Source organism: Erpetoichthys calabaricus, chromosome 8, assembly GCF_900747795.2.
Source record: "Erpetoichthys calabaricus chromosome 8, fErpCal1.3, whole genome shotgun sequence".
In the NCBI taxonomy this organism is placed as follows: domain Eukaryota; kingdom Metazoa; phylum Chordata; class Cladistia; order Polypteriformes; family Polypteridae; genus Erpetoichthys; species Erpetoichthys calabaricus.
This window is the reverse complement of record NC_041401.2, coordinates 167,943,601-167,971,366: the sequence shown is the minus strand read 5'-3', so window position 1 is coordinate 167,971,366 and position 27,766 is coordinate 167,943,601. Positions and strand designations below refer to the sequence as shown.

The following is a 27,766-nucleotide window of genomic DNA, read 5'->3' as shown; positions in this document are numbered from 1 at the left end:
AGATAACCTGGCCAGAACACCTTACAATCTTTGTCCCAGCTGCGAAAATAATGGATCAACTTGGCAAACATAAAGGCTGGGAGCAGTTAATCCCCCCACATGACAGCTGGCATTTTTCCTCTGGACTGGACACAATTAGGACATCTGCAGGGTGGCATGGGAATTAGAGTTTGGAAGGGCAGCCCTGTCGAATTCCTTGGGTGCAACCAGAGGGCACTGCCAGGGGTGGACTGCCCTGGTTTTCACACAACCTGGAAGTGCTTCGGACAATCATTACCATCACACTGGCAGCAGTTACAGGTCCAGTTTAAAAGAAGGCCACAGCCTCACCTTTGTTCAGAGATGGTTTTATCGCTGCAGACTAAACGAATTCTCCTATTAGCTCACACTTTAAGGAGTCCACTTCTGAGCAAGGCATTGCAAGTTTGTGTGTGACCACTGACAGCTCCCCACAGTGCATATCTGCGAACTGAGATGGCGGAGTGCTTCCTGGTGCCCTTATAGGCATACAGTATATAAGAGTGAGAGTGAGAATGAGAGAAGGGTGACTTGCTTTTCTTCTTTAAAAAGGAATCTGTTCCTGGCATCTAGGATAGACATTTTAATGCTTTGTAAGGGACGGCTGGCAGCCTTACCCGGCCAGGACACCCATGAGCTGGAAGAATGGCATCTTTTTTAGGGTACTGCCTCCCCCGGAATGCCCCTGGGTTGCAGCTGTGCCACGGTTTCCCACATGGCATTATGAGAACTGGAGTTCTTTGATTCAGCCCTATTGGGTGCCGTGGGTGCGACCAGGAGGTACTACAAGGACTGGGGAGTCCTACTTTGGGGGCCTCCAGCCTTACGCAGAAATGCTCCCAGGCCAAGACCTGGGAACACCGGAAGTGATTCTGGGGATTACTTAAAAGGATCTGCCTGCCACTACTCTGGGAGCCAGAGTCGGGAGGAAGGTGACAAAGCTTGCTGGAGGATGAGTGGAGGCGGAAGAACAGAAAGAAAGAAAAGACAAATAGACGAAAAGCGTATTGCTGTTTGCTGTATTGGTGCTTTATACTGTGGTTATTGTGTGGGAAATGATTGGGAAGAGTTTCCCACAGAAAAATAAAGGCCTGTGTGTTGTGCTAAAGTTGTGCCTGAGTCTGTCTGAGTCAGACTGAGGTGCTGGTGCTCCATGTGCAGGCCACAACATTGTATTCAGCTTTTCTGAAATGCGGACATTAAAGGCATTTTTCCAAATCATTGGTAAACTGTACCAACAAAGCAGATCTTAAATCTCATCTCTAAGTCTGATGAGCCCCCTAGTGACCACTGCATATATCCAATACGTTCATTTAATGTTTAGTGATATTAAATCAAGTGCTGATGGTGTTTGGCATGAAAGGCGTTTTATTAAGTGAGCCATCCAGATGGATTCATAGGATCTCGCCTACAGCTCACTTGGTTCAGGCTCTCTGTAACTCTCCCTTTTTTTAGAGAATGGGCGAGTCAGAGGATTTTCACAGCTTTTGTCAGATTGTCTCAATCTCTCTTTCTCCACACTGCTACTGCTTAACTCACTTTGTCATTTCTGGAGCAACTTCTTAAAAGTGTTCCTTGCAGCATTCATACTGTTCATGTACAAAGATGGATTTATTCTGCTCGGTAATTACAAATCCTTAAACTGTAAGCATTCCATTATGAACATTCAGCCAGCTGATGTCTGTTTGTCATTATGGCTATTACACCATGAGGCTGGGCCGTTTTCTGTCACGCAAAGTTTCACAACATTCTTGAACATCACAAGGAGACATGTAGAAGCAGACACTGAAGTTGGATATAACATGCAGCCGTTGCTGGAAAACCGTTTGGGCTGTAAATCAAGGCGTGCAGGTGCCTAATAAACCTCTGAATGGGTTGCTTTGATCTCTTCTCCGGCTGGCAGCCGTCCCTTCCGATTTGTCATGGCTCTCATGTTCGGGGGGGTGCTCCCACAATGCATTCTAATGTCTTACTGGAAGGAAATTTGTTTGGAAACATAAATGGCTTCTTTAAATGAAGAGCTGTTCTTAGTGAACTGCTGCATAATAATCTCCCTCAAGGCTCTGGTGGACATACAGCAGAGCTGATTTGTGCCTGAGAAAAGAATTCACATTCAAGAGCATGTGAAATCGGTTATAGGAAGATTAGACAAAGTCACTGATGCTATGGAGGACACATAAAACTATAGCCAGCATCTGTCCTTGCTGCACTTCTGCCATTGAAAATGAAGTGTTTAAAACTGCACCAGATTATCTTTTGCAAAGAAAACACGGTGTTGGCCACCCAGTTGAAAATAGAATCAGTCACCCCATTAGTAATGAGACAATCCGGTGTGGTCTCTCAGTGGTGCCCCACAGAGCCTGTGGAGCCTGAACAAGAGGCAAGGAGCCACTCGGCCACCCGTTTATTTTGGGTGCAACACCTTTCTCTTGAACTCCAGCGCTATATGAACAGAAAATTGCAGCTCTCAGGAGTTTCATAAAATGCAGCTACAGATCCCCATTACTGAGTTTGTGGAAACATTTTCTGCTTGCTAAATGAATGAAGCCCTTCCACCATTATGACAAAAAAATAAATCACATTCCTGAGTACATTATATCAACTGTCTACTAATCTAATGTGTGGGAGGTAACGTTAAACTAATCAAGGACATTGCAGAAAATGCATTTTGAATTTAGACGGTACAGGGTGACTCATTGGTTTTTTGGCATTTCTCTCAATACAAGTTTGAATTATAAAGACCCTTTTCCATTATGCACATGGGTCAGTTTAGATAAGACATTTCAGTGATTGATCATGTCTTACGTTGTTTAGGTCTTTGCAGCTGAAGGTCAGAGATCTGCTGCGCAAGAGGAAGAGCAAGTGCCTGTAATGTGCTTTACAAATTAATCTTTAACAGAATTCTTAAGCAAAGATTTGTTTTTCTAAGAGCTAAATTACATTTCTTTCTGGCATACATTTCTCTTATATTGCAGTTGGTCTGTCTTAGCAAAACTTTTATTAAGTTGTAAAAGTTCCCCATCACCCACACAATGGAGATGTTGTTGTAGGCCAATAAAAGTTGATAAGACCTGGACAAGTATTCTAATAAAATGAGAACAGTAACAACTGAAGGTGTTAGTGCCAGGCACTATAAAGCCTTTGTGAATTAATACATCACCAAGTAAAGAGATCTGCAAGGCTTTAAAAGGCCAGCAGCTCCATAACTACAGCAGAGAGCAAAGCATAAGTGACTCGGCCATAAGGGAAGTCTAAGCATAAGAAAATATGAAAGTTCTCTTGGCATTGTTTGTTTTTGCCTTCCTTCAGTACTCTTCTTACAGTGTTCAGGTTCAGGTAAGTTATATTATATTATATTATATTATATTATATTATATTATATTATATTATATTATATTATATTATATTATATTATATTATAAGCCTACTAGTTCTAACTCATGGTAATGAGAAACTGGGGCTTTTCTAGGTAGCACTGAGGGCGGGAGTCAATACAGGAGAACAACATAAATTCAATTGCTGGGCACATGCACATACACATACCCACACTCACTCACTTTGGGACAAACAAGCTTACTGGCATGCCTCTGGAAAATGTAGCACACAATGAAAACCCATAAAGAGACGAGAAGAACATATAAATATCCCACAGACAGTGACCCAACCATTAATTGAATATAGAGACCCTGGGGTTGTTTTGGGATCTTGACTGCATGGAGATAATATGCAAACTCAAAAATGATATTATTTATATTTGAACCCAGCTTCCTAGATCAGTAGTTCTGAAAGTGGCCCACTGGTGGTCCAAGAGCACGGTCATCTTTGTTGTTGATAAGACCATATGCAATGGCTCTAATACACCAGCTGCAGAGTATTCTGTCTGAAATCTTTTGTGCTTTTGTTACTCCTTCCCACTCTGATCCTGTATGGTGGCAATAATTCTTTGTTACTCACTTTTGACATTAATTCAGAGTTGTAGTGTTTCTCCCATACTATCATCTAATTTCCTTATTACATGGGACTCTTTCTTTAATCCACATTGATGTTCACCTCAAGAGCCTTCACCTCAAGAGCCAACCCTAGGCAATAGCAGTTCCTTAATTCCATGTGGACACTGACGCATGCTGCTTCTGATGTATTATTTCCTACAGAAGGTCTGCATGCTGTAACACTATCTTCAAGGTTTTCCTATGGACAACTGACTAAAATCTGGGACTTTGAAACGTAAACCCAACAAGTTCTGAATATAGTCTTATAATGCAGACTCTTCTTTCAAGTGGGCAACGTCGAGCAACTTGTAGACAAGAGAAATAGGAACTATGTATGCCATCCAGAGCTGAGAGAAGACATCTGGATAGAGGCAGAGAAGACCTCAGGGTAAAATCCACAAAAAAGAAGCCAGTATGGTAGCTCATAGAATAGCACTATGAGAATTAGTTTGCAATACAAAAAGAGACTGAGGAGCAAACGAGTTCTATCCATGCTGGCTTTCTACTATCTTTCTTAGAGAACCTTCCAAAGGCGTAACAGCAAGAGTAGCACAGGCACTGAACTGAGGAGGCGCTTTCCAATAAACAGCTCTGCTCAGGCTTCCTAACTCACTCTTAGAGTCTGTGTGCAAAGTCTTCTCCTTTGTACCTTGGGTCATTATAGTATTTTTCACGAGTGCATATAGAAAAGAGAAAGTGATAATTGTAATACACAGAATTTACATTAATAAGGGACTGTTGGCCATAGGTGGTCCTCCATATCTTTGACTTTGACAATGTGGTCCTCAGTCTAAAACATATTGAGGAACATTGTCCAAGATAACTGATATATTATATTACAGTAATCTCTCCTCGATCGCGGGAGTTGCGTTCCAGAACCCCCCACGAAAGGTGAAAATCCGTGAAGTAGAAACCATATGTTTATATGGTTATTTTTATATTGTCATGCTTGGGTCACAGATTTGCACAGAAACACAGGAGGTTGTAGAGAGACAGGAACATTATTCAAACACTGCAAACAAATATTTGTCTCTTTTTCAAAAGTTTAAACTGTGCTCCATGACAAGACGGAGATGACAGTTCCGTCTCACAATTAAAAGAATGCAAACATATCTTCCTCTTCAAAGGAGTGTGTGTCAGGAGCAGAGAATGTCAGAGAGAGAGAGAGAAAAAAGCAAACAATCAAAAATCAATAGGGCTGTTTGGCTTTTAAGTATGCGAAGCACCGCCGTATAAAGCAGCTGCAAGGAAGAGAGCAATGTGAAAGTAGTCTTTCAGCATATTTTAGAGGAGCGTCCGTATCCTCTAGGCCAGTGTGCGAACAGCCCCCCTGCTCACACCCCCTCCGTCAGGAGCAGAGAATGTCAGAGAGAGTGAGAGAGACAGAGAAAAACAAACAATCAAAAATCAATACGTGCCATTCAAGCTTTGAAGTATGTGAAGCACCGTGCGGGAAGCATGTCGCTTGACAAAGCCGGAAGGGAGCAATGTGAAGATAATCTTTCAGCATTTTTAGATGAGCATCCGTATCATCTAGGGGTGCAAACAGCCCCCCTGCTCACACCCCTTCCGTCAGGAGCAGAGAATGTCAGAGCAAGACAGAGAGAAGAGTACACAATCAAAAATCAATACGTGCTGTTTGATCTTTTAAGTATGCGAAGCACCGTGCAGGAAGCATATCGCTTGACAAAGCAGCCATATGTAAGCCCAGCAAGGATGGCAGCAATGTGAAGGTAATCTTTCAGCGTTTTTTGAGGAGCAGCCGTATCCTCTAGGGGTGCGAACAGGCCCCGTGCTCACAATATATTTGAGGAGTTTTATTTAATACGTAATATGCGCTCTCGTTGGGTAGCTTCTCAGCCATCTGCCAATAGCATCCCTTGTATGAAATCAACAAGGCAAACCAACTGAGGAAGCATGTACCATAAATTAAAAGACCCATTGTCCGCAAAAATCCGCGAACCAGCAAAAAATCTGCGATATATATTTAAATATGCTTACATATAAAATCCGCGATAGAGTGAAGCCGCGAAAGTCGAAGTGCGATATAGCGAGGGATTACTGTATATTATATTATATTATATTATATTATATTATATTATATTATATTATATTATATTATATTATATCAAATAATTTTAGATTTTAATAGTACAGACTTAATTACTTACTGTACATTTTCAGCAGCATTAATCACTGTGGCACAGTGTAGCCCATGTGCCACTTATTATATTATATTATATTATATTATATTATATTATATTATATTATATTATATTATATTATATTATATTATATATTGAGTAAAGATTTTTATAGCAGAGAAATGCCTGAATTATCTGATTTTGGTAATCTTATCAGAGTACATGCTCTCACGCTAATAGAAGCATAGAGGCAGGCACATAGAATACATCAGGTACACTTTGTGCTTCCTATAAATTAAAATGAAGTTCTGTATTATAATAAATTCTTATTTATCGTGACAGCCCAGAGAAGCAATGTGTTATATGTTGGCCAGACATGCAAGTGAGAATTTCACTCTACTCTGTACCCTTGACAATATTAACACCATTGCCACCACTACTACTAGGCTGTCAGCCTCCATATGGAGTAGCGCTTAAGTCTTTGGACTTAAAACCATGAGGTTGTGCATTCAAATCCCACTACTGGCACTGTGTCACATCACCTACCTGTGCTCAAATTGAAAAAAGAAATATAACCAAATGTTGTAAGTCAGCACTCTAATAATAATGTTTTTACCCATTTTCTCTTCCCAAAACCAATTTTTGAGCTCAGCTGAAATTTGCCTTAGATATCCGTCTTTCTTGACATTGAGGCTGAAGTACTTCCTTAATGAGAAGTATATCTAATTACATTTAGAGAACGTGCCATATGGCTCACTGAACAAATATGGTGAAGTTTGGCATTTCCTAAATCACTGTTTTGAATTATTCACTTCATTTCACATTCTGTATATTTTATACTCAAAAACATGTTTTTCCTTTATTGAAAGCAAAGAACAAAAGCAATTATTTCATGTCTGTTTGCCTGTTTATTATAACATAACTTTATAAATAAGCAGTTTAAATACAAATCAGCTTTTTAATAAGCTTTTATTAAGTACTGGTTAAAATCCAGTTATACAACAGCTACACAGAGGCATAGAATTAATTTGTAAATGGACATAAGGTACTGGAAACATCACCAATTTTAAGCTTGCAATGTTTGCTTCAGCAAACAACCAGAGCTTTAAGTATAAGTTATACAAACAGCATGTAACATTAAGAACCTGATTAGCTACTTTGAATTTTTAAATAAAGCTGTATTTGGATGTATGATACTGTTTACTTTATTTTATGTTCCTTTGCAAAGTACAGGAATCTTTGATGTAAATGGAGATGCTCGCTTAACAATGAAACAGAAGGACTGTATGCTATACACAGGAAAAAATCGTATAGGTGGGTCTCACAGGCCCCCCAAACTCAACTACTCCTACCTGTGGTTTAGTGTGTGCTGATTAACATGACACCATGCTGGACAGAATACCACAAAGTAATGTCTATGGTGGCAGTAAAGGGTGTAGCAGTTCATTATGAGGTCCATTTTGGTAAACACTAAATGTGTAGACACTTAGGGTGTCCCACCTTATTTAACCTTGAAGAAGTCTCAAATCTTTTTAGTCCTTCTCCCTACACAGTCTCGTGTGCCTGACTACACATTTATAACACATGCTGTGCACATGCAGCTTTACATCAGTAGCAGATATCAGCAGTCATCGGGTTATCTGCTATGTGATGTTCAGCTAAGCAGGTAGAACTTTCCTTTATCTAAGCAGCCTAAAGTGCTGACATGTTAAAAGTGTTATAATAATGCCATACATTTGAGTTCGAAACTGAACTGTAGTCCCAACTCAGGATATAGTGGTATAAACCTATAAACCTGAAATAATTTACAAATATTTGCTATCTCTTGCAATATGTGTACTTTTAGTTAGTTTCTTCACTGGCACTCTCACCTGTAAATCTTGTTTCTAAGCAGCTTTCTTGCATCCTATCCACTTTTATACTCATCATCTTTGAAGATGACTCTTCTCATGTATCCCCGTTGTGTGTCTAACACTCGCACTTCCTCTTTCGTCACGACAACAAAGCCAAACTGACCGATCCAATTGCTCAGAGACTGAGCACACAGACTTTAGGGTTTCATTATCCATATTACTAACTGAGAATGCTAAACCGGATGGACGCAGGGACATCCGGCCATGGGCCGTAGCCGCAAAAAGACGTATTGCGCAGGCGCCCCAAGAAATGAGGGGCCGCGAGAGGCGGATGAGGGGCCGCGAGAGGCGGACAAGACCACAGAAAAAAGGAGTCAAAGAAATGAGGCGACGCGAGCACAGAAAAAAGTAGTCAAACGCAGGCGCCGCACGGAACCCATTGCACACGAAACTAGCACACAAAAAAAAAGAAGACGCTCGCGCACAACAGCAAGGCTCCCCCCCCCCCCTACAGGCACCGGACGGGACACACACCAAGAGGGGGATTTAACAAGCCCCTGGAACACAAAAAAAAAGAACACAAAACCACCCAACACACCCTACAAGCAACGGACGGGACACACACAAAGAGGGGGATTCAACAAGCCGCTGGAACACAAAAAGAAAGAAGACGCTCGCGCAACAACAATCCTCACCCACCCCCCCTCCCACACATCAATAAGAAGTGACACCCAAAGCCACATATCTAAAGGAAACGTCCATATTAAACATACGTCATCTCAACACCTTCACACTAGGCAGCATAGGTGGATCTCCTTACAATAAAGCACTATTAACCGTTCAACTGAAGAAAAGGCTCCATATTAACAGTGAGTGCGATCCTCCTTATTACTTATCCATATTTCGCACGCTGAGGAACAAACAAGTCATGAATACACGCTCACGGGTACAAAACGATTCGGATCGGATAACGGGACAAAACACACGAACACGAATGAAACAACAAAATACACGGCGGAGCATACAACGCGCTTCGGAAACTCCGAGAGAAAAAATGTCTCGGATCAAAAAAAGCAAAGCTCAACTAACCCCGTTACAGAGACGTGCCCAAATGGACAGACACAATGAACGTAGACGCATACAGCGCGCGTCTCAAAGTGCTGCATCGAAACAAGCACGATTTCAAAAGAAAGAGCTCGCGTCTCAGACATACAAAAAAGGGAGCGAAGAGACAGAATAAATGAACACAGACGTGTACAACGCGCATATGACCTGCCAGAAAAAAAGCAAGCAAGACTCCAAAAGCAGAAAGCTCAACTGACCGACATACAAAAACGGACAAGGCTCGATACAAACAATGCACGACGTAGACTGAAACGGACTTTTCACAAAGCGGAGGCGAATCAATTAAAACTCAAAAATAGCGCGTCACAAATAATGGACATGCAACAACGCGGCACTCAAACGCCACAAGCAAAACATGCCCGTCGCGGACATCAACGCCAGACACCTGCTAAACGCTTACGCCAGTTGGCTGACAACGCCTTCAATAATGAGTCCACTATTGAGCAAATTTCATTGGGATTAATGAATGTCATTTGCAATCATTGTCATTCACTTAACTTCACAGAAGAAACAACTGGCAATACAAATAATGAATTTACACGTTGTTGTCAAAAGGGGCAGATTAGACTACCTCCTTTACATTCATATCCTGAATATCTACAGAAGCTTCTAACTAATGATGTGCCTGAAAGTAAAAACTTTATGAACTGCATTAGATCCTACAATAGTTCATTTGCTTTTGCATCTACCGGAGTACATATCAGGCCACCAAAAGGCAATGGCCCATACTGCTTTCGCATATGTGGTTAACACAACGCACTATATTATGTCCAAAAAATATTAATGTTAATCACATTATTAACCAGGTCATTTCGTTACTTCCTGGAGAGACACAGCTCTTTCTAAACTCTGACAAAGTTGACTCTGATGACGACAATGAACATCTGAATTTCCCCATAGAATATTTGAACACTATTAACCCGGACGGATGACCACAACACAACCTTACCCTTAAAAACGGAACAATAATCATGCTATTAAGAAACCTTAACACTAAACAGGGTTTATGCAATGGCACACGGTTAGTTGTCAACACCATGACACACAATGTTATTCAAGCAACAGTTCTTTCAGATTCACATGCTAACAATACTGTTCTCATTCCTAGAATTGACCTTACAAGTTCTGACCTAGAATTACCTTTTACATTTAAACGCCGACAGTTCCCCATTAAACCTGCATTTGCCATGACCAGCAACAAATCACAAGGACAAACCATGGACAAGGTTGGCATCTACCTCTCTGAGCCCGTTTTTGGACATGGACAACTTTATGTTGCCTTCTCACGTGTTCGACGTTCATCTGATGTTAAAGTTAAATTTATAAATGATCCATGCCAAGGAAGACTCATTCAAAAACAAGACACCATCTTTACTACTAATGTTGTATACAAAGAAATATTACAATAAAACATTACTCTATGCCAAACACTCTATTTTTTATTTATATAGGCATCATCCAAACCTGCACACTATTCTATATCTAATTCATACATCTCACTCTTTGTCATGCCCCAACGCCAGGGGTTGGCGAGCGAAGCGAGCAGGGGGCGGAGCCCCCTAGTGTAGTAGATAATGTAGTACTACAAGAAGTAACTTCTCCCTTTGAGAAAGTGACATAATATTGTCAGAAAATGTATTGACTTTCAAAGCAAAAGACCATATGCAATCCTTCATGTTACAAGAAATTGACTGTAACTTAAAAACATTGTGCTGGTTTAAAAATGTTTTTTTTTGCCATTTCCTAGTTTGGTCTAGTGGCTAAAGAATTGCTTTAGCAAATGTGCAGCAATAACACTTTCACAGAACTATAAGAAGAAATGCTCAAAATAAATGGCAGCTGTCAGGTGATGACAACCAATGACCTGATACGCTGAAAGAAGCTGAGGTGATCTCAGAAGGTTGGATACCTCATTTATTACCCATTAGTGTTTGTGACTTCAGATCATCGAAACCATGTCTCCATGACCTCATGGAAGACTCACCTCACCCTAACTTTTCACTATGTATCATAGTTCACTTGCAGGAGCGATATATTCATGCTATTCTGAGACAGAGGCTGTGGGCCAAGGAGAGGGAGAAGCATGACTCCGGAGTGGGGATGCGGGCAGGGCCTTCGTCACTGTCCTGATCCACTACTAGGAAGGTGATGCCGCGGGGGATGGCTAGTAAAAAATATATTAAACAAATAAAGAAAGCAATAAACAATTAACCAACAACATCCCACCCAAATATTTAACCAACACAAAACAAAGCCAGACAAAAAGCGCAAAACGGTAAATGGTAAACATTCATGATGCGGCCCACAAACAGTCTGGAATGTAATGAAAACAGTTGTCCTACCAAGTTCCAGCTGTTAATGTTAAGATTTGAAGTGACTGGGAGCACTCCCTAGACAAAGCTGTATCCGCCCATGATAAAATCACATGTACAGACAGGCTCAAGACAAGAAAATAAATCCAGAGAAATTGTATTCCAAAGAATGATAACATTTGTAATTCAGTTGTAATGTGAAACATTGAAACAAACAAACATGGATGATTGTGATTCTTTCCGGTAACTTATGGCTCCTTTTTAAAAGTTGAGCCTAATCATGTTTCTTCTCATCAGATAGATAGATAGATAGATAGATAGATAGATAGATAGATAGATAGATAGATAGATAGATAGATAGATAGATAGATAGATAGATAGATAGATAGATAGATAGATAGATAGATAGATAGATAGATAAGAAAGGCACTATATAATAGATAGATAGATAGATAGATAGATAGATAGATAGATAGATAGATAGATAGATAGATAGATAGATAGATAGATAGATAGATAGATAGATAGATAGATAGATAGATAGATATGTAAGACTTTATGTAATCTAAAAACAAAGAGCAGATGTGATACTCAGAACTGTCCAAACTATGTAACCAGAGTACATTGAATGCATCATGCCCCTAAAACACCAACATGTTGCGTTCTACACAGCCACCGATCCTCCCTTCCATACACTCACATTTTTATGATGTCTGTTTACTTTTCCATAAGCTTCTCAGGCAGTGTGTTGCATTTTAGACTGGAGGGTTTTTGCTCATATTTCTGAATTTAATTTAACAATAAAATTTGGATTTATAACTAATTCAACAAATAAAGTGTCCTTGAAGAAATAATGTTTTTCTGAGGCTAGGGATCTGTGCCACCAATCAGAAGATTGCCATTTCAAATCCTGTAAATGCCAGAATTGACCCTACACTATTGGGTCCTTGAGCAAGGCCCTTAACCTGCAATTGCTCCATCCTGGGTATGACGCTAATCTGCATCCACACCTGCAACACCCAGCCCTACAAGTGGGTCCACCAACTTACAGGGAAAAATGTGGGAGTTGGCGGCAGGATTGGCACTCCAGCCACCATAAAAAACCTCACACTTTTCTAGCATGGATCTGAGGTGTCACCCATTGCACTTGGGTCCCAATTCAGGTGGTTTGTTATGTGCGTGCTCCCAACATCTCTCTCTTATTTTGATATTATTTCCTTTCACTCATTAATTATCTGGCCACTTCATCCATTTCAGGGTCGGGAGGCTGGTGCATATCCCAGCATCAAGTGCAAGGCAAGACCCAACCCTGGATAAATCACCAGTCAATCTCAGGCCACTCTAACACACACATACACTCATACTAGGCCAATTCCAAGTTGCCACACATTACATCTTTTGGATATACTGTAGGTATAAAATCTGAGTCCCTGTAGGAAATGCACAGAGAAAGTAGCTCACTACTTTAAATTTATCAGATACCACTATGTTAGATGCAATGTGTGCCTTATAGAGAGGGACTTGCCAAATCATCACTTTTTTGTTTCTATTTTCTGTGAAGTCCATTTTTGGTGTTAATAAACACTACAGGTCAGTCTGAGACATGGCTCAGCTTAAAGTGGCTTTGAGGCAAATATAAATCAAGTTGTTAGGCTGAAACCAAAGCTAGGATTCTGCATTCAGATAACAAGTGTCCAAATCTGATATAATGCCTAGACGTGAGTTTTTACGATTAAGATGTAATTACAGGTGCTTCGTACTTTCTCTCATAATCTTTTATTTTCTCTCACCAGATAACATGTTGACATTAGGTCATTCCTAACCTGTTACACAGGGGGTAACCCACATGATAACAGAGAAGAAAGCATTAAGAAATGATGATAAACATCTTATGTGCTTAAAGTGTGAAATTTGTAAGACATAGTGTTTACATGTTTACATACATACTCACTCTCAAATCTGCTTAATCCAGTTTAGGATTGTGAGAACAGAGCCCACCTCTGGAGCAATGGGTGCAAGGTGGGAAATCATGATGAGCAAAACAATTCACAATTCACAAGAGTTTCACCTTTAAAATAATTGCGGCAAAACAATCTGTGTGTTTGCCACATTCAAAGTCCACACCATTAGCACATGCAGAACATGTATAGAGTACAAGTATGTAGGGGTCGGGCAGACATACCGGCCCTCTGCTCTCACCTCCTGAAGCTCAGTAATGATCCTTCAACTGTTTCATCTACAGAAACCTTGTTATAACTTTTACATCCCCTATAGTCAAGTTCAATCATCTTCTATGCATTCCACCAGAGGTCACCAACGATCACAGCAGGGCAAGTCTGAGGACCTCACTAACCCGTCCAACTGGTAGTAGTGATGGGTAGTGTGTACATCCACCTGAATGATGCGACAGCAGCCATTTTGCGCCAATACGTTCAACACACCTTAGCTGTTAGGGGGTGAAGGCTTGAGAGATAATTTGTGAGGAATAATTGCAAGCACCAGTGCCCATCACAAATAGCACTCAGCAGCTTACCCATGCCTCCCAGCACTAAGCAAACACACTTTGATCCATTCGGTTTAGCTTGTGTGCAGCCTTGGACCTCTAAGGACATCATAGACTTGTTGTTGTTCAATCTCACATGTTGCTCATGTGCTGGCAGCTTCTCAGAATTTTTTATCTGTGGCACATGATCCTGAATACAATCCATCTGATGTCCATCCCCGCCCCATCCCCAACCTGGCCACAAGGACCTTATCTGTGAATAGGAATGAGTAGACAACAGGTGTTGCAAAACGGGTTACAACTTTATAATACAGTGGTGTGAAAAACTATTTGCCCCCTTCCTGATTTCTTATTCTTTTGCATGTTTGTCACACAAAATGGTTCTGATCATCAAACACATTTAACCATTAGTCAGATATAACACAAGTAAACACAAAATGCAGTTTGTAAATGGTGGTTTTTATTATTTAGGGAGAAAAAAAAATCCAAACCTACATGGCCCTGTGTGAAAAAGTAATTGCCCCCTGAACCTAATAACTGGTTGGGCCACCCTTAGCAGCAATAACTGCAATCAAGCGTTTGTGATAACTTGCAATGAGTCTTTTACAGCACTCTGGAGGAATTTTGGCCCACTCATCTTTGCAAAATTGTTGTAATTCAGCTTTATTTGAGGGTTTTCTAGCATGAACCGCCTTTTTAAGGTCATGCCATAGCATCTCAATTGGATTCAGGTCAGGACTTTGACTAGGCCACTCCAAAGTCTTCATTTTGTTTTTCTTCAGCCATTCAGAGGTGGATTTGCTGGTGTGTTTTGGGTCATTGTCCTGTTGCAGCACCCAAGATCACTTCAGCTTGAGTTGACGAACAGATGGCCGGACATTCTCCTTCAGGATTTTTTGGTAGACAGTAGAATTCATGGTTCCATCTATCACAGCAAGCCTTCCAGGTCCTGAAGCAGCAAAACAACCCCAGACCATCACACTACCACCACCATATTTTACTGTTGGTATGATGTTCTTTTTCTGAAATGCTGTGTTCCTTTTACGCCAGATGTAACGGGACATTTGCCTTCCAAAAAGTTCAACTTTTGACTCATCAGTCCACAAGGTATTTTCCCAAAAGTCTTGGCAATCATTGAGATGTTTCTTAGCAAAATTGAGACGAGCCCTAATGTTCTTTTTGCTTAACAGTGGTTTGCGTCTTGGAAATCTGCCATGCAGGCCGTTTTTGCCCAGTCTCTTTCTTATGGTGGAGTCGTGAACACTGACCTTAATTGAGGCAAGTGAGGCCTGCAGTTCTTTAGACGTTGTCCTGGGGTTGTTTTGTGACCTCTCGGATGAGTCGTCTCTGCGCTCTTGGGGTAATTTTGGTCGGCCGGCCACTCCTGGAAAGGTTCACCACTGTTCCATGTTTTTGCCATTTCTGGATAATGGCTCTCACTGTGGTTCGCTGGAGTCCCAAAGCTTTAGAAATGGCTTTATAACCTTTACCAGACTGATAGATCTCAATTACTTCTGTTCTCATTTGTTCCTGAATTTCTTTGGATCTTGGCATTATGTCTAGCTTTTGAGGTGCTTTTGGTCTACTTCTCTGTGTCAGGCAGCTCCTATTTAAGTGATTTCTTGATTGAAACAGGTGTAGCAGTAATCAGGCCTGGGGGTGGCTACGGAAATTGAACTCAGGTGTGATACACCACAGTTAGGTTATTTTTTTAACAAGGGGGCAATTACTTTTTCACACAGGGCCATGTAGGTTTGGATTTTTTTTCTCCCTAAATAATAAAAACCATCATTTAAAAACTGCATTTTGTGTTTACTTGTGTTATATTTGACTAATGGTTAAATGTGTTTGATGATCAGAAACATTTTGTGTGACAAACATGCAAAAGAATAAGAAATCAGGAAGGGGGCAAATAGTTTTTCACACCACTGTATATGATAAGCAAATCAGTGGGTACCAAATCTGCAGATAAGACTTACTGTATCTGCTCAATATATAGTCTGAGAGTGGTGCTTTAGTTGTGCCGTCAGACTGGTCCTGCCTCTTTGGGTTCTACCCAAAAAACAAAAGGGATTAAAGCAAAAGATATAAAAAACATAATGCTTACAAATGAAATACTTAAATAAAACATTATTAAAGAAAAACATAATCTACTATTTAATAAAACCCTCATGTTTGTGTGTCCAGTTCCTCTGAGCAATCTGATTGGTCAGTTTGGTTTTGGTGATGTAATCGAAAGAGGACTGAGATGAAACGCACTGAGAGTTGCCTTCAAAATTGAAAAGTATAAAACCCAGACAAGAGATGAAAAAGGCATCTTGAAAATAAAGATTGAGTCAGAGAAGCAGAGAAGCAATGACGCTAAGATTCACACCATGCACAGACAGTGATTTGTTTATTTAATTTGCGGGGACTCAGGAACAAACCCAGCCTTGACCAGGTATGCACATACTTACACTGATAAATAATAATCTATCAATATTAATGGAAACAGGGCACACTATTACAACCAAAACTGTATATGCAAAGGCTATCCCCTGATCCCGGACAGGGATAATAAATTACAACATAGCACAACAAACAATAATCACTAATGACAATGTCCAAAACAGTCCAGTATACCAGCGGCAGTTTATTATGGATGAGTGAAAGAAATACCTTATGAACAGCTCTCTGAAAGGAATGTAAAGTTTTGTCCTACCGGTTCCTGATGCAGCGTGTGGTGATTAAGAGCACTCCCCAGACAAAGACATAACCAATCAAGATAAACTCAAACAGCCAAGCAGTCATAGAACAGCACATACATCCAGACAGAAACTGTAATCCAAGGGACAAGTTTTAGTCCAATTGAGCGTGAGAGGCGCATGAACAAACAGACAATCGCAATTCTCACAGCATCTTTCTGGTTCCTTTCAGAAGGCCCCGCTTGCTCAATCTTCTTTCCATCAGCCCCTGCACCTTCCAAAGTTGTTGAATAGAGTAATACCGCTGGGGCCGTTGGGAAATGTGGTACATTTTATACAGCGCTGATACATTGGCTTTACAGGAATGTGCCTGCTGGTGAAGACACGTTCGTAAAGGCTGACAGAGCCCACCTTCAAAGGCTGAGAGTATAAAACCAGATAGGAGGTGAGAAAGGAATGTTGAAAATAATGTGAGTCCTGGAAGCAGGCTTTACAACAACTTGCTCGAGAAAGTGAGCATCGGTGAAGAGACGTTCACACACACGCAAAAACAGAGGAAAGTCGCTGACGGTAGACATAGGCCAAGACATGGAAAAATTTTTTTTAATTATTTTATTTAATGCAACAATCAAAATAAACTTATAAAAGAGCTAAAATATTAAATATACAAGAAATAAACTTAAGCTAGCCTGAACCACAACAGTTCATACTGTTTTTTGCAATACATTTTCTGACTTTGGTTTCACATTCTGGCTTTGTTTCTTTCCTCTTACAGCCTTTTTGAACACGTTTATAGTTACCATATTTTGGTAATTTTATTCTCCTTCCAAATTCCACCAGGACACCTCCATTTCCCAAGGTGTTCATAACAGTAAGAAGCTGAAGATTTGAAGCCTATCCCAGTAGCACTGGGAGTAAGCAGGAATGAACTCTATACAGGATGCCATTTATTTCTGTATGTGCCCATCTAGAACACTGAACCTTTTGTAATCACATCAGTGTAAATGAATCTCGTTCTTACAGCCTGTTATCACAGCCCATTTCATACGATTTGCACATTTGTGCGAAGTAGACCCTTTTTTTTTACCCTGACTAGTAAGTACATGTGTTGTGTTGCATACAAACAACTGCTCAGCTAGATTATTGCTGGATCAACAGAGATAACAGAAAGGGGATGGCTTGACATCAAAGTGCTATTTATCAGTGATTAAATATTTCTTAGCTTATCAGCAGCAGATACCGCACAATCAATATGTGATGACTTTAGCACCAATTCTCAAGGCTGCTGTTGATAGAAAGACTCCATTTATGCCTTGAATGAAAAAAGAAACCAAAGTGTGAAGCTAACAGGGCACCCAGAAAGAAATAAAAATGCAATTCACTTACTGTATATCCCTCTTGTTTAGGATGGAGATGTGTCATTCTCATTGGAATCAGTAAAAAGACTATGGGCCCTAATGGACACTGCAAGGAATCCTAACATGGCTCCTGTCAGTTTTCAAGCTTTGTGTGCCAATGTTGCCCTTCCAGAGGAATTCAAAGCCCTTTGTGAAAAGCAAGAAGCCAGTGCTATCTTCTACAGACTTGGTGAGTACATGCATCAAAAGCAAAATTATTCTTCTGTGCCTCAAACTGCCCCCTTCTACCTTCAGCCTTGCCTTGGACTTACCTCCAAGTGTTTTTTGAATTTAGGTTTGGTTTTGAAGTAAGGTTTGATCCCAGTTTATTACATGAAACATCTTTCATCTTAACCAATTTTCCAACCTCTGAAAAGGAGGCTTTAAGGGCATATGTTGACAAGTTATTTTTATTGTCTAAGCAATGCATAGCAGGTATTAACAAGATTTTATTGTAAAAACTGCTGAATATAAATTGAGGGACATTATGCACAGACTAAATAATGGGCTAGTGAGACCGCATCTGGAGTATTGTGTGCAGTTCTGGTGACTGTCCTACAAAAAAGACATAGCAGGAGGACTTGAAGCTGTGCAGAGGAGAGCAACCAGATACATCCTAGCTCATAAGGACATGTCCTACCCTGAGAGATTCAGAGAAAAAACTGTTTAGTCTCAAGCAGAAAGACTGCATGGGAGATAAATCCAGGTCTTCAGAATTCTCAAAGTAGATCCGACAGTAATTCTTTCAATGATATATTCGAGGACACAAGTAGAAATTAAGAGGAAATGCATCTAGGACTGAAGCCAGGATGCATTTCTTTACTCACAATGTAACGACCGACCCGCTCACCCAGAACGGTAGCTACACCACCAAGACCTGTGGCCTGGTAAACTGAGCAACATTAGACCCGACAAGCTGTACTTCTTCTAAATAAATTTCCCCAATTGACGGTTAAATAATCATAAAGAAAACAGTTTGTGAAATAATAATGTGTATATATATTAATAGTGATAAGAAACAAACAACAAAACAATGTATATTTCACTCACTCTAAAGCTCCCACATCACCCATAATGATTTATAATAATGATTTTCAATAATGATTTATAATAATGATTTATAATAAAAGGGTGCAGAAATAAAAAATAATAATATTCAACACAAGCCCAAATAAGACACACAGAGAACACAAAACTCAGATGAAAGGATTTAATCCAAAGGATTAAAAGGAGGATGAATAGTGATTGTGAGCCTTGTTCAGCTGGAAAAGTGTCCTACGGCAATTACACACAAATACAATTGATGGCTTGCTCCTCTCCCAAACGACAAGAAACAGTCTCACCGTACTTATCCTCGGCGCGATGGTATAATCCAGAACCCCAGGGTTTTGTGTTGCAATGGTGAAGTTGTCAATGTCTGGCGTTGGAAGCAGCAAGCAGGAAAAGATGTAAGTGATCTGGATCAGTTCTCTGTCTTGGCTCTGCAATGGAGTGTCAGTGTAGAAAATGGACCCCCTTCTTCTTTTTGTCCTTAGGTTTAAATAGTAACGACCCGGATGCAATTGAGGGGAGTGACAGGGCAAATTATCACAAGGGACCATGGTTCCACGCCGTTATCCTTCCCACTTTGCACTGGGGGGAACTGAGAAAAGAAGAGTGTTCTTTGCTCACCTTGCAGAGGAACTTCGTCGTTGCCTCTTACAAGAAAAGGCGATGGATAAAGCAAAAGAAGATGCAACATCGACAAGCTTCTGTTCCAAGACAGCCGCCTCCCCCAGGAAAGCAAACTCAGTCAGTCAGTGTCAGGCGCCCCTTTAATGTAATAGGAACCACAGCATAGAGAGAAGTGTGTACACTGCAATAGGCACACATGTCGCACACATGTCGTAAATGTAGAAAGGACAGTCTAAATGTAGAAAGGAAGTGCTATAAATTTACACTGGCTGTTACAGGTACAAATCAAATGTACGTATGTTTTTATTGTATAATCTATACATATTAATAAAAGGCAAAGCCCTCACTGACTGACTGACTGACTCATCACTAATTCTCCAACTTCCCGTGTAGGTGGAAGGCTGAAATTTGGCAGGCTCATTCCTTACAGCTTACTTACAAAAGTTAGGCAGGTTTCATTTCGAAATTCTACGCATAATGGTCATAACTGGAACATATTTTTTGTCCATATACTCTAATGGAGGAGGCGGAGTCACGTATCGCGTCATCACGCCTCCTACGTGATCACGTGAACTAAAAACAAGGAAGAGATTTACAGCACGAGTCAAACGCGGGAACGAAGGTAAATGACGTTAATTTTTGACTGTCTTTTAATACTGTGTAAGCATACATATTAACACATGTGCAATTAAACGTGTGCATTTACGGGGTGATTTCTCAGGCTTAAAAGCTCGCCTTTTACTAAAAAGGTAAATGCAAAACTATTTTCGATCATTCTATGATCTGCTTCTCACAACTGAAGGCACCGTGGTTGATGGTAAATGACATTAATTTTTGAGTGTCTTTTAATACTGTGTAAGCATACATATTAACACGTGCAATTAAACGTGTGCATTTACGGGGTGATTTCTCAGGCTTAAAAGCTCGCCTTTTATCAAACGCGGGAACAAAGGTAAATTACGTTCTTCATTGTCTTTTAATACTGTGTAACCATACATATTAACACATGTGCAATTAAACGTGTGCATTTACGGGGTGATTTCTCAGGCTTAAAAGCTCGCCTTTTACTAAAAAGGTAAATGCAAAACTATTTTCAATCATTCTATGATCTGCTTCTCACAACTGAAGGCACCGTGGCTGATGTTACGTCACTTGCTGTCCAACCATAAGCTTTACCTGGTGGTTAACCGGACACTCACTTCACTCCCTTTCGGGAATCGAAACTCTGAGATTTTCTTTTGTTCTTAATTAAAATTTAAAAGCAATACTTCACCGCTGCTAAGCCCCTCTAGCGCTGACGTCCGAGGTTCGATTACCGTAAGCAAGTGCAGTGAGTGTGTAATTACATTCACGGTTTTCGTAGTCTGATTCACAATCTGATTGTATGGGTGGTTACCTACGAGGTAACGCTTATACTTGGCCACCAAGTCAGGTCGAAGTGATCACTCGAGTAAACGCAGCTTCACAAAAAATCAGATCCTTAACAAACTGTTATTAGTATATTTTCCCTCAATTTAAAAACGTTTTATTTTCTTCTTAATAAAAATTTAAAAGCGGTACTTCGCCGGTGCGAAGCGCGTGGATTTGACCGACTGACACATACAGACATATTCATGAGTGCAGGTACTTCGGAAAGAAAGCACCGTGTAAACCTAAAGTTTAAATTAAGTTCATAGACCTACAAAGGGTTGCCATTCATTTGAGGCAAGATTGCTTTTCTTCTGTACAACTATACGTTGCATTCTCAAGAGTGTGCTTGCACGGCTTCGGATATAGATATATATATATATATATATATATATATATATATATATATATATATATATATGTATGTCTATATATAAATATGTAAGCTTATAAGTACTGCCTTACTTCTCTTTAAGAAAGGAAGATGTAATGATACTTGATTTAAACAATTCCATGTCTTCCTGGGTTTGCGTAGCTTATTGTCAATATCTTTACACCTGTTTTTAACACTTATTTACTGAAACGGGCTTTCACAAAAAAAGTTAGGGCTTTGCTACAAGATACACCCTCCACAAGTTAAGCAAGTAAAAATAAATTATATATTTCTGTTTTATTTAAACCTTTTAAGTTCGTATGCATAGCCCCATTTGGCTGTTTAATTTTTTTTTTTCTTTCTTCAGTAATATTTAATCTCCTTAAAGAAGAACATATCCATTTTACTTTTTTTGTATCTCTTTAGTAATATTTTAGTGTAAAAGGATAACCAGTATTTAAACCTTTTATGTTACTTTATACATTTATTTTACACAATGTTGAAAAATTAATAAGAAAGCTACATATTTTGGCAGCTGCTGCTTTCATTTTCAATGAAATGAAAAAAGCTCTCCAAGAGAAAACGTCAATGAAGAACAAACAGTTTGCACTATCTAAAAATCAGAAACCCTCATTTATAAAACTTTGCTGCAGATGACTTAACTGAAAATAAATGAATAGTTCCTATGTGTATAATACATATTTATGTATTTTACTTATGCCTTTATTCCACCAACTTACAACATCTGAGGTACAATTTGTTACATTACTTTTGTTTTTTGCAGCACAGGCAGGTGAAGTGACTTCCTCAGGGTCACACAGTGGTGTCAGTACCAGGATTTGAACTGACAAGCTCCGGGTTTACTGAAATATTACTGAAGAAAGAAAAAAAACGAAAACAGGCAAATAGGGCTATGCATACAGATGTCCATCCGTCCATTATCCAACCTGCTATATCCTAAATACAGGAGCCAATAAGTACATATGTTTATATACAGTATATATATATATATATATATATATATATATATATATATATATATATATATATATATATATATATATATATATGTGAATGTATGTATGTATATATGTATGTCTATATATATATATGTTTATGTGGATGTGTATATGTGTATATACGTATGTATATGTAGATATGTGTATATGTAGATATGTATATATATATGTATATGTATTATGTGTTTATGTGTGTCTGTGTGTGTGTATTATTATATATATAAAAGACAGCAACACTCATAACAATGACAACACAATTACATTGACAATCAAGTTACGTTATTTTTAAAATGTTTCCTTTTTTTTTTTTCATAACCTCTTTAACACACTACTTCTCCGCTGCGAAGCGCGGGTATTTTGCTAGTATTAACATAAAGAGTAGTTCACTACTCTAAATGGTAAATTTGCGGGGGAGATGGTTTCGAACTCACAACGTCTGGATTATAAATCAGCAGATCTTACCGCTGCACAACAGAAGCCGGTGTATTGTACTTGCACCTTTTGTGAAAGTGTTTATTTGATATTTGGTCATCTGCCTTTATATATTATACAGTTCATGTCTACATTTTGTCATTTATTACTAAAACATGAAAAACGTTTCTGTTTTAACAACGTGTTTACAAAGATTGTTGTAGACACAAAACACACATCAAATTATTTCCCTTTACAATTCTGGGTAGCTCACTCCCAGATAATCAATCAACGCCGGAACTGGGAGAACTTCTTGCCCGTTCTGAGGCAGTTGGGGATGGTATAGCAGGCTGCTTGCTACTTGGGCTTATTGACACATATTGACACATTTACAAGACAAAAGAGGCTGACGGAGAGGTGCGAAGGGATTTAAGTTGGCTCTGGTAATTCTAGTGTTAAAGTAACTTAACGAAAAAACAAAGAAATAATACCCATAATTTGATAAGTTACTTTCATTAGACTGAAAATTATGAAAAAAATTTTGGTTTTCACAAAAGATTTAATAACTTGTGTCTGTTTGATGACAATCGTTTGACATCCATTTTCAACAATGATGCTCCTCTCTGCCACACAAGCCTATTGTAAGACTATTAAAGCAATGCAGTAGTCAGATAACAGGTACCACCTTCTACCCCTGTTCTTCACTGTTCCTTTTGCTGTGGTGATGTGCACCAATCCATGAGTGACCCCAACCCTGATTGACGTCTGCGGATTTCACTTCACATCTTTTCCTTAGTACTTTGCAGTTTCTTTGCATGCTCTGGTAAATGAAGTGTGACTTTCCAATAACAACAAAAATATTTATTGTTCTTTCTTTTTTTTTTTCAGGGAGACTATTGGAAGAAGCAGACCTTTGTGAAATCTGTTCCAATGCAGCCTGTACAGGATGCTTGTAGAAAGTCTGGAGAACCTTTCTTTGCGACTCTCACTCTACTAAATTTTAGCTATCTGAATTCCTGTCCAAATATTCTCAAAATGAACTTGCAAAGAGATGTGCAAATTTGTGAGCTTATTAAATCGTTGTGAGATTTACATTCTCAATATCTTTTTTCATGCTCTACTTGTAGTAACAAATGATGATCAGTAGAGGGCACCAAACAGTGACTGGCAATTAACACAAATTGACCCTTCCATCCCATTTATGATCCGCTTATTTATTTCGGGACAATGTCCAAGCATCAATGGACACAAGGCAGGAAATCATCCTGGATAGTCAGTTTGTTCATTACAATCAGCTGGCCAGTTTAGAATTAGCACTTAACCTAACATGCAAACCTTTGAAATGGTGAGAGACCAGGAAGACCAGTGAACCATCCACACTAAGAGAATGTAAAACTTCCATGCATATGGTGATTAGTCTGGGATTCTAACCCACGTTGTATTTTGCAGGGTGGCAAATGGTCAGTGAACACTACTTTTTTTTATCTCAGGCCCAAAGCAAGTCCAAAAACATCCACACAAACCTCAATAAAAACACAGAGAACAAAACACACATACATTTTAGGGTAGAAAAAGGCACTAAGCTTAGCTTTTAATGTTGATATTAATTCATGAAAGAAACAGCTGTAAAGGCAGCACATCTACAACATCAAATGGAAACAAAGCAGCTTCTGGTCTGACGCCGAGTCTCTCTGGCTGTCCGACTGGAGGCTGGTGACTTGGCTCAGAGAAAAGATCCAAAAGGCTGGATGGCATAACGACTTCCATCATGATGGCATTCTAATGTCATCTCATGAAGATAATGTAGATGGCAGCAATGGAGTTTTGTAACTTGCTTCTTTCATTATTTTATTCAAATATTATTTGCATTGGCCTAATAAACAGTACATTTTCAACATATGTCTCCTTTTCTTATTCTGATTAAAAATTCTGGCAGCTTTTAGACCTACAGCTGTAATTTTGCTTTCATATTTCTCTTTTGGTCTCTGTCTTCCTAAAAAGCCTTGTTCTACAGTGGCTCATACCCTAAGTACAATGATGGCTGGATTAACCATTAAGCAAAAAAATGGATGTGTTTAGGGCATCAAGGGAAGGGGGGGGGGGGGCACCACAGATATTTATCATGATCATGGTGCAGGGGTTCCCACATTAAATGAAAAAATTACATACACACAGTACATATCCATCCATCCATTTTCCAACCTGCTGAATCCGAACACAGGGTCACGGGGGTCTGCTGGAGCCAATCCCAGCCAACACAGAGCACAAGGCAGGAACCAATCCTGGGCAGGGTGCCAACCCACCGCAGGACACACATAAACACACCCACACACCAAGCACACACTAGGGCCAATTTAGAATCACCAATCCACCTAACCTGCATGTCTTTGGACTGTGGGTGGAAACCAGAGCGCCCGGAGGAAACCCACGCAGACACGGGGAGAACATGCAAACTCCACGCAGGGAGGACCCGGGAAGCGAACCCAGGTCCCCAGATCACCCAACTGAGAGGCAGCAGCGCTACCCACTGCACCACCATGCCGCCCCACAGTACATATGCAATAATAAAATAGTAATAATATAGGGTAATGATATATATTAATCTTGGTTATACAATTAAAATTAGAATCCGGTAACTGCCATACAGTCGTAATCTGGCCTTGATTACTTACTTAATTATTATGTAAAATATACACGCCGCACAAAGATATGCATTTATCTATATAGTGTTATGATCATAATTTTATTAATTATTTCATTGATTTAGACTGCGTTACAAAGACCTATTTTTACTTAAGAGTAATTTTTCTATTGATCAGTGTCAAAAAAGCCAAATTAACTGCACTGGTATTCAATGTTGTATAACAAAAAAAAGTGTGAAAACATCCAAGGGGGTAAGGCATCGTACATTCTGTACATATTAACCTTAAAATTGCTCCAGGGCCACTGTACAATGGCTGACCCTGCACTCTGGCCTCCAAAGGTCATGCAAAAAAACAGTTTCCCCTCGGGGATTAGAAAAGTTTATCAAAATCGAAATCAAAAACTATGTAACGCTGCTCTATGACATTTGCAAAAAATTCTATATCTCACAAGTTTAAGAATAAAGAAAATAAAGCAACGATTCGAGTAATAGAAAATTATGGAATCTTCCTGGAATGAAAGGACGTTGATTCAGCTCTTAGTCTTATGAGGACATAAAGTACACATTTCCTACATAAGATTTGTGGTGCAGAGGTGGGCAACTCAAGTCATATGACTCAAGTCTTAATTCAATTGAATTCTGACTTTCTTAGCAATTTTTCAAAAACAAATTGACTTGACATAGACTTACTTATTGATGACTTGATGTAGATTCAAGGTAAATGACTTGCAAAGTTTTATGTTACATCGCAAGTTCCCATTTTTCTAATTGCATTTGTCATATATGGCTGGGGGTCAGACCCGGCCGGGACACCTGGAGGGACCGAGAGGTGGCATATTTGTCCTACGGTCCACGAGGGGGCAACCGCCCTGGAGCAGAAGAGGGCCACGGAAGGGGAGCGGGGAGGCTTAAGTCCGAGGAGGTCCGTATCCACCTCCAGGGGGCACCCCGAGCTCATGGAACCCGGGGCTTATTTACTTCCGCCACGCCAATGGACGTTGATCCTTCTAGGGTCACCCGGAGTGCTTCCGGGTGCTCTCCTGATGCTTCCGCCACACCAGGACGTGACGTCAGGTAGAGCACCTGGAGCTCATCTGGGTGAGAATAAATGGGGCTGCCTCCCTCCAATCAGAGAGCTGGAGTCGGGAGTAGGAGCAGGACGAAGCTCCTGGAGAGAGAGAGAGGAGGCCCAGGGACAGTGAGAGAAAGGCCCAGGAGAAAGGTGACTGGGGCTAGAGGCACTGTGTTGTGTGCGGGACTGTTGTGTGTGAGTAAAATAAAGACATTTTTGTATAAAGATGTGGTCTCTGACCGGTGGTGTCCAGGCAAATATCACACATTCCTTTAATTTACATTCTGTTAATATACACTTTGCAGTGCATACCTGCGTAAGTCACTAGGACTAATCAGCGTGTTAGAGAGAAAACAAAACAAGGGATCAGCTCCAAGGATGGCTATTCTGCTACCTTAGATGCCCACCCTGTATCCAGACATTGCCCCTATTTGTTTTAGTTGCATAAGGACTTATTGGCACAAGACCTGAAAGAGCTGAAAGATGTGTACAATTTAATTTTGCTTATACTACATCCCACATGCACTTCAGAACAGGTATTCCGCCTGAAGCTAAGCATGTTAGGACCTGGCCAGTACTTTGATGGGAGACCATCTAGGAGAAGCTTAGGTTGTTGCTGGAAGAGGTGTTGGTGAGGCCAGAAGGGGGTGCTCACCATGTGGTGTGTGTATGGATTCCAATGCCCCAGTGCAGTAATGGGGAAAATGTGCTGAAACAATTGACACCATCCTTTGGATGAAATGCAAAAACCAAGATCCTGACTTTCTGTGGTCATAAAGGATCCCTGAGCATCATTCATAAAGAGTAGAGTATTCCTTCATGTCCTGGCTGAAATGCCCATCATGGCCTGGTGATTATAGTTTCCTCATCACGACCTCTCCCCTAACTGGCTATCTCTCCTGCCTTAACCACCTAATAGCTAATGTGTGGTGAGTGGACTGGCACAAGAATAGCTGCTGTCACATCATTCGGTTGGGTGCTACACATTGGTGGTGGTTGTGACTCCCACTTCTTTTGAGTGTTTTGAAAAGCATTATATAAATACAATGTCTTCTTCTTTCTTCTTCTTGTGTGGTATAGTGAATATTCAATTTAATTACACCCAACAGTCTTTACCACTCAATAAACTGAATACATCGTA

General features: G+C 40.0%; 1 protein-coding gene across 1 annotated transcript; it reads left to right on the top strand.

Moving 5' to 3' along the window:
• The first annotated feature begins 3,186 nt into the window (after positions 1-3,186).
• LOC114656782 (guanylin-like) lies at positions 3,187-24,804 on the top strand. The gene is made up of 3 exons (XM_028808391.2): positions 3,187-3,354; positions 18,035-18,215; positions 23,798-24,804. Exons 1-3 carry the CDS (start codon positions 3,286-3,288, stop codon positions 23,863-23,865), a joined length of 318 nt encoding a protein of 105 aa, XP_028664224.1. The 5' UTR covers positions 3,187-3,285; the 3' UTR covers positions 23,866-24,804.
• Positions 24,805-27,766: the final 2,962 nt, after the last annotated feature.